This window comes from Drosophila innubila (assembly GCF_004354385.1).
Source record: "Drosophila innubila isolate TH190305 chromosome 3L unlocalized genomic scaffold, UK_Dinn_1.0 0_D_3L, whole genome shotgun sequence".
In the NCBI taxonomy this organism is placed as follows: Eukaryota; Metazoa; Arthropoda; class Insecta; order Diptera; family Drosophilidae; genus Drosophila; species Drosophila innubila.
Genome location: NW_022995376.1, coordinates 8,568,238 through 8,575,819, shown reverse-complemented (window position 1 = coordinate 8,575,819; position 7,582 = coordinate 8,568,238). Strand labels below are relative to the sequence as shown.

Below are 7,582 nucleotides of genomic sequence, written 5' to 3'. Positions count from 1 at the left end.
TGTCATCTAGTTGTGGCATTTTGTAAATCTATTTGTCCACTTCCATATGCAAATTGATATTTTCAAACAAAGCATCGCAATTATGGCTCTCATATGGTAGAATGCGTATAATTGAATTGTGTTTGGAGTTCTGATTGGCTATGTTGTAATTAAACCACAAAACTGACAAGGCTTTCTCATTAGACCCGATATGAGCTAATAAATTGACAGATATTTCATTTTACGCCGTTTACATACTTTATTAATGGACTCTGCCTAAAAGGGTCTTATTGCAAGAGTATGATAAACGTCTTACGGTTGATATATAATACTCTGCTAAGAAGGGTATTTTTAGTACACTAAGGAAGTTGTAATTGCATACAGAAAACTTTAAGGAAACCATATATAATAATGATGAAATATATAAAACAAGGATCCATTAAATCATTAAAGTATTCTTTCTGATAAATTTACTTTCAATTAGATAATGCTGTAGGGCATTTATTATTCGTTTGTTTGCTGTAACTGTCGACTCTTGTTAAGTTTGATATCAAAACCTTGAACCCAGCTCAAATGCAAAGGGGCAAACAATGACAAGTTGAGCCCAAACAACTCAATAAGAAGCAGCCATAAAGAAAAATACTAGAAATAAAAAGCCTCAAATAAAGCAAATGGCCAGCTCATAGCACACAGTTTTAGATGAAGGCTTTGAGCTGGTAAAGTCTTTGGAAATCCAATCGAATTATGTTGCCAGCACTGTGAGCCCAAAGCTGTCAGCAAATTGAGTCAGGTAAGCAAACACGCAACTGACACCTTATGTTTGCCACAAATAAAAGCAAACACAGAGACCAATTATTCGCTGTTTGTTTTTAAATTGTCTATATTTATAACAATTCAATGAACGCAATAAAAACTTGATCAATAAATCAGACTAATTAGTAAGCTCAGCTCATGTTTAATTAATTTAGGTGTCCAATTGTTGGCATTTGATATTTATTTAAGCATTTCGCAGGCGTTTGGTTTCATTTTCATTTAGCACATTCAAGCGAAAGATAAAGAGAAAGAGTTTCAAAGAGCAGCGAAACTGTTATACACTTCTATGTGTGTGTGCTTGTGAGTGTGCGGCTTAATGCCCACTTTTTGGCATCACTTGTGCATAATTTTATTGCTCCGATGGCTTTTACGGCGCGGCATCGTCTGCTGAAGTGCCTGGCCAAACATTTTTGACGCCAAACGTTTTTTTTTGGAGCGCCGCATGCGAAAGAAATTAAAATTGATTTTATTTGCTGAATGCCAAACTGAAGCCTGCTTTTAGGCATATCAAATACGGAATGTGTGTTTGTGTGCAAGTGGGTGTGTGTGGATACTGTGTTCAATGAACCAAAAACACTGAAAAAGTATCACAGAAAAAGGCCGATAACATTTAACTTGAATGTTTCAACTTTTGGCAGTTGTACAAAAACGATTCAATATATGCACATAAAATTTAATTAAATCACAGTTTAATAGCAGAACTATGCGATTGCTTTCTGGCTTTAATAGAGCGTACATATGCTCAGCAGAAGTGCTGAAATTAAATTTTTAAATTTGCTATGAAAAAAAAGAAAAAATAATTTTTTAAAAAACATGAAAATCATATATAATAAGTCTTTTAAAGTAATTATTGACATTATTCTGTTATGTTGCCTGCCTAAGATATGCTTGAAATTTGAGTTGAAAGTTATTTCCGTTGAACAATGTCTATATACAAATATTTGCCAACACAAATCCGTAATATTTTAGTACAAACTCTGGACCTTATTTGTGTGCCTCAAGAAGAAGATGAACCGGAGGTCCCATAAGATAAGCAAAAGTCTGCAATGCACACATTTGCCAAGAAAAATGAAAAAGAAAACAAGAAAGTCCACTTCTACAGTTTTCACAGCGTTTTTATTCTCTTCAGTTGCTGCGATGCAACTGCAGACACAAGTCATAGAGCGAAATATTCTATTTAATAACGACAAGAGAAATTACACTGCAGCATTTCTGTCTGCGTATGCATGTCTCAGTATCTCTAGCTGCATCTGTGTGTGTGTGTGGTGTGTGTGTGTGCGTATTGTATATCAACTGCATTAATTTATGTATGAATTTCTATGCCACGTACGTCTGCAGAGGGAAGAAATTCTCTCTGTCTGCGACCAAAATTCAGACAGGCATAAAGAGGATGCAAAGCCAGAGGCAGGCAGGATGCTTGTGCCTTGGCTGCTCTCAGGCAGCTCTGAGGCCAGTGGCAGGACCATTACCAGAAAGTCGTTGGCAGAGGCTCATTATAAAATTCAGCCTGAACTGACGTTCTCTTTGTCTCATTGCTTGCCAAAAATTCATGGCTAGTAGCGACTGTCAGTGCAACTATGCGACGTGCCTCTTTAAACCTTAAAGAAAGCTCAGCTTCTCTAAATTTATGCAAAGTTCTTAAAGTCTTTTTCTATTTCAACTGCCACAAGTACGTTGTTTGACAAAAGTATCCTAAACAAACATAAACCTCTTCGGTCATTTCCTTTTATTTCCGGAACTGTCGCGTTGTGTACAACAAAATGTAAATGAACTGATGGGCGTCTCTTTAAATACCCATATATAAGAAATAGAACTATTGTTTGTCTATCCCTTTTTTATGAATTCTGTAATGGGCCATTTGTGGACATAGTTTGTGTTTGCTTTAGATGAGATTGGAAACTTCTAGGGAGTACGTTTTCAACTGGTTGTTAAATGCTTTAATTGCCATAACTGGACTAACAACATTGTGCACTCTTATTGACGTGAAAATAGTTAATTATTAAGCAGCAACATTCTATACTGCTCTCACTCTGGTTTCACTCATAGTCTCTATTGCATACTCTCTTGCTCCTATTGAGCCTGGCAGTCTGTGTCTGACATTTCTGGTTGTTAGTTGGCATTGTATGCGTTGCATTTGCATTTCAACGAACTGAGACTTACCTCGACACAAATTATGCAACTTGAATGAATCGCAGTGCCGGACCTTTCCCCAGTTAAACTCGTAAAAACTATTCAAATTAAAAACATAATTTAATTAAAGTACTTATGCAAATAAAAGTGCATTTTTTTAAAAAGCCAAAAGTAGATCATTTAAAGGGATAATCTATTTAGTTAAGTTGAACAGTGAAACTAATTAAGCCTTGGCAGCTAATTCCAATGACATTAAAATGAAATCAGTGCCAAATAAATACGCAAATAAGAAATGTTAAGTGAAGAACGTGCAACTAGAGCATCCCCCAAGATTGAGTGAGAGGAAACTACTTAGTTATTCAGAGCATGCACTGCCTTCCGGCTGACTGACTGACTTACTGACTGACTAACTACATACAGTATACGTATGTGTAAAAGGTGCTGAATGTTGACTATTGCCTGCCGCCTGCTGTTGGATGCTACTGTCTGATGCACGAGTGCTTAAGTGACTGCCCCCGACAGCAAAATGAACAAGAGGCAGACAAAACGCTTAGTCTGCTTTTGGGAGCACATTTGTTGTTTGCATTTGGCTGACGTGTGTGAAGGTCGTGGGCGGTGACGTCGTCATCATCCTCGTAAGGCAAAAAATATTGCCAACAAAGTGTTGAGCATAACAATAAGGCACACACACACACATACACACACACACGGACAGATACAGATAGACAATGAGAGATTGTGCCCCAAATGCGTGCGCTTGACTCGTTGTCGCTTCTTTCCTTTTCCAACCTTCCGCCTATTACTTTTACTTTTTCTTTCTTTAAATATATATATTTCCATACTCATTCGCATTCTGTTTAGTTCTAGCTGCTACTTTAAATAAATTATGCTAGTCTTGTTTCTTTTTAACTAAATGATATTCATCTTACATTCTGTTCAGCAGTCGCTTGCCATTTTTATCACATTTTACTTTCCTATTTGTCTACCTCGATACACTCTTCTGCAGCTGCACTTAAAAACGAAACTAAAATTTAAATGTAAATGCCAAACAGCAAATGGCAAATGGCGACAATTCCCATTTTGTATTCCCCCAAGCAATTAGTCTGTCTCCTATGTTCAATTGGTTAAATTATTTCGAGTGCTTTAATTTTGCAACTAACCGTAAATTGTGTAAAGTTAAGTGTGAGTGTGTGTAGCTTTTTTATTTGGTTTCCACAAAGAGCAACAATTAAATGAAAGTCATTGTCGGTGGCATAAGAACTCAAAGAAATTTGCATAAATGTAAATGGAATCTCAGATAGCACAAAGTTTTCTAGAAACTTTTATTTTGCGCATTAAAAGAGGGAATGATAATTTTTGAAGAGCTTTTCTGGTGTTTGCATAGAAATTTAGGTAAATAAAATGTACTTTAGATACTTTTGCTTCTTCGGTCAGTTTATTTGGAACATTCAGATCAACATTATTAGCTATCTACTTTAACTGACTTTTCCGAAAGTTACTTAACAGCTGGTTTTGTTGTCCATTTACTTAATACAAAGAAGAGATAATGTTTAACACAACAATTATTTAAGTCGCTATAAGTAACAAATATGTTAAATTGCGAAATGTTAACTCTATATTAATATTAATATTATTAGCTTAATATAATTTACTGTACAGTAAGTTACTTCAAAGAAAATTCAACTGTTAAAGTCTAACAATAAGTTAAGTAATAAAGCATTTAATATAAATTCGTATTTTAAGCGTTGATTAGCTAATTAAGTTCATGAATTAATCGGAAATTGCGAAACTCGGAATTGTTGTCGACATATTGGTTGCAATCTATTTTTGTGTTCACTCGTTGTACTACACTTAAGCAGACATAAAACTCGACCATTATTACAGATTTAAGCTAATTCCAAGCAATAATCGTAGCAATTAAATTTATGACCTTGCTGGCAACTTCTAACAGAAAAGACTTGAGTCTGCTTCAGCAGTTTTACGAGCACTTAAAGATGCCATAAAAATGAGGCGTGGCATATTCCATAAGCATAAATCAAGCAATAAGAAACCCGCTCAAAACAGAAGCTCAAACTACAAGCGGAGGTTGTGGCTCATAACTGCCATTAATATGAAGCGAACCCTAAAACAAAACAAAAAAATATTACGCATACGCAATGTTAACACTTTATAAACGCATTAGTGTCCTTTGGGAGGGCAAACGTGGCTAACGTGTCGGCTTACGAACCCACATCAAAATACAATTTGCAAGTTCAACGACAAAAATGTAAACGGCAAACTTGAAAAATATACAGCGAATTTATGTATATTTATGAATGTTGAATAATATTTGCTATGAATATGGTTGGCCATAAATCATTTGACTATTGGGCACGTGTTGTGCCCAGATAAATAAACAAAATGCGTATAATATGTGCAAGCAGGCTAAAACCACGCCCACAATTCAAAGCAGATGCCATCACTATAAACTCAATGAGTTGAAATTATTTGTAACTGAAGGTCAGCAACTAAAATTCTGGCTAATGTTGTAGGTGGTGCAGTGGTTGTAGTGGTGGCTTCGGCTCGTTTGTGGCAGCTGGGTGGTGCCATTAAAGACAACTTCCGCAAACAATAAATTTAACGCGCCAAACGAGAAGAAATTATTCCCCGGGCTACTCGTGGGCAACCAAGTCGAGAGCGTTGCTATGCGCCTGGTTTGAGGGTCATATATATATACGGAATATACTATATATATTTATAAACCGACATATATAAAGGCCAAATTTTTTACATGTATTTTTGTTTATTTTCTTTTGCCTTATAGCCGGCAGCTTTTTGGTTCAACTTCACAGAGGGTGGGCTGATTAAACTGTTATACATTCAACGGAGCAAGTGTGTGTGAGTTGTGTGTGAGCACTTGCTATTTTAAGCAGAACGTATGCCTTGCTGTCGACCGCTGACTGCCTTAATTTGTGAGGCTTATTTATGGAAACAACGACAACGACACCCAAAATGGTAGATGAGCCGCAAGATTTAAGAGGACAGCCAGAGAAGCCACAGAAATCAGCTTGCAGCACCCCCTCCCCAAAAGAAACTAAGCGGCAAGTTTGTACAGGCGGAACTTTAAAAGCCAGCTGAACTGAAAGGTTTTCCAAACAAAAACTTTGGCTGAAGAGCTAAGCTCTCTGTAATTGAGAAGGTAAAATGCAATGTGAGAGGTTAAAGCTGATCTAGAATCAAGCATTAGGTCGTTATGCGAACAAACAAACAGATAAGAGTACTTACGATGGGTCAATTACGTGCTTCAGTTTCTGAAAATAAAGATGATGGGAATGTTGTAAAGGCATTTTTGGGGAATTATACTTTACAACAATAAAATGAGAGTATCTGCATTGTTTTAATTTCTTTTTCCATTTCTATAAATGAAAGCAAGAAATTCTTGAATCCAACTTTTCAATTCATTCAATAGAAATATTTAATCAATTCTGAGTAGCACCTAAAACTATGCAACAATTTTTGCCAACTTCATTTGCCTAAAATAGTCTCTGAATATTGGACAAAGCATAAAAGTATGCAACACTTTTTTCTCAACTTCCATTGTGCGCAATAATTTACTATCTAACTCTCTCAACACCTATTCTCATTTCAAAAACTCAATTCATTTAAGTTGACCTGACATTGCTTATCAAACCTCTGCACCTAATGGACCAACAGAATGCACTTGCTGTTGTTTCTATTGCCACAGCTAACGGCAATCGGCCCCATCGGGGCGCAGTTGGCACGCAAGCCGAGTGCATTGGCCAATTCCCCGAGTATGGAGGAGTGTATCAATCGGATGCACGTGCAGAATACCAATTTGAAGAAGATTGTAGAGTGCATGGCACGCTCAGCAAATCTCACAGCCTTCATGGAGGATACACTATGGAAACTGGATTTGCTGGCGCTTCGTTTGGATAGACTGGAAGCAATACAATCACCTGAAGTCTATGTACGTTCGCCGTATGTGCAAATCGATGACGTGCTAAAAATAGAGGGCAGCGTTGCCGGCTATAACTGCGAAGGTAAGCAGCAAGTAGTTCAGGCAATACGGCGCAAACTGGAGCACTCTCATCTGATAAATGGCCGAGTGAGCGAACTTTTTGACTGGCCCTCGTCACGGATAAGCGCGGGAAACAAAGTGCCGCCAAAGTTCCGAACTTTTGATGGAAATTTGATTAAGGAGGTCAAAACAGGAGTCAAGGAAATAAAAGAGCTGAGCTGTCTCATTTCTGAAGCCATAGAAAGACATGCGAAACCCATAAAGAAGTCCAATATTGGCTAATTATTTAACAGTTTAATCACTTAAGCGATGTAATTCCTGGTTGATCCAATCGAGTGCACAACTTCAAGGGAAACTGCATTGAAATTGTTAATAAATATGTGAGCACCGCTGCACCACAGCACCACTGACAAAGCCATCCAATCAAGGCACTGAGGTGCCCAGGCCAACAGGCAACTCGACGGTCACACGCGGCGTATGAGCATTGTGCCTGGTTCAGATTTATGACAGGACCCAACAGGCAACAGGCAAAACAAACAACAGCTGCAACTGGCCCAGTTTTTAAAGCCCAATCCCAGCAGAATGCTGGACCTTTTGAAGCCGCGTTGCATGCAAATTGTGGGGAGGCAAAGGCAGCGATGC

The 7,582-nt window shown here is 37.5% G+C and overlaps 1 protein-coding gene across 1 annotated transcript; it reads left to right on the top strand.

The window, feature by feature from the left end:
* The first annotated feature begins 6,616 nt into the window (after positions 1 to 6,616).
* On the top strand, positions 6,617 to 7,225 carry LOC117786974. Its single transcript, XM_034625407.1, has one exon. It carries the CDS (start codon positions 6,617 to 6,619, stop codon positions 7,220 to 7,222), a length of 606 nt encoding a protein of 201 aa, XP_034481298.1. The 3' UTR covers positions 7,223 to 7,225.
* Positions 7,226 to 7,582: the final 357 nt, after the last annotated feature.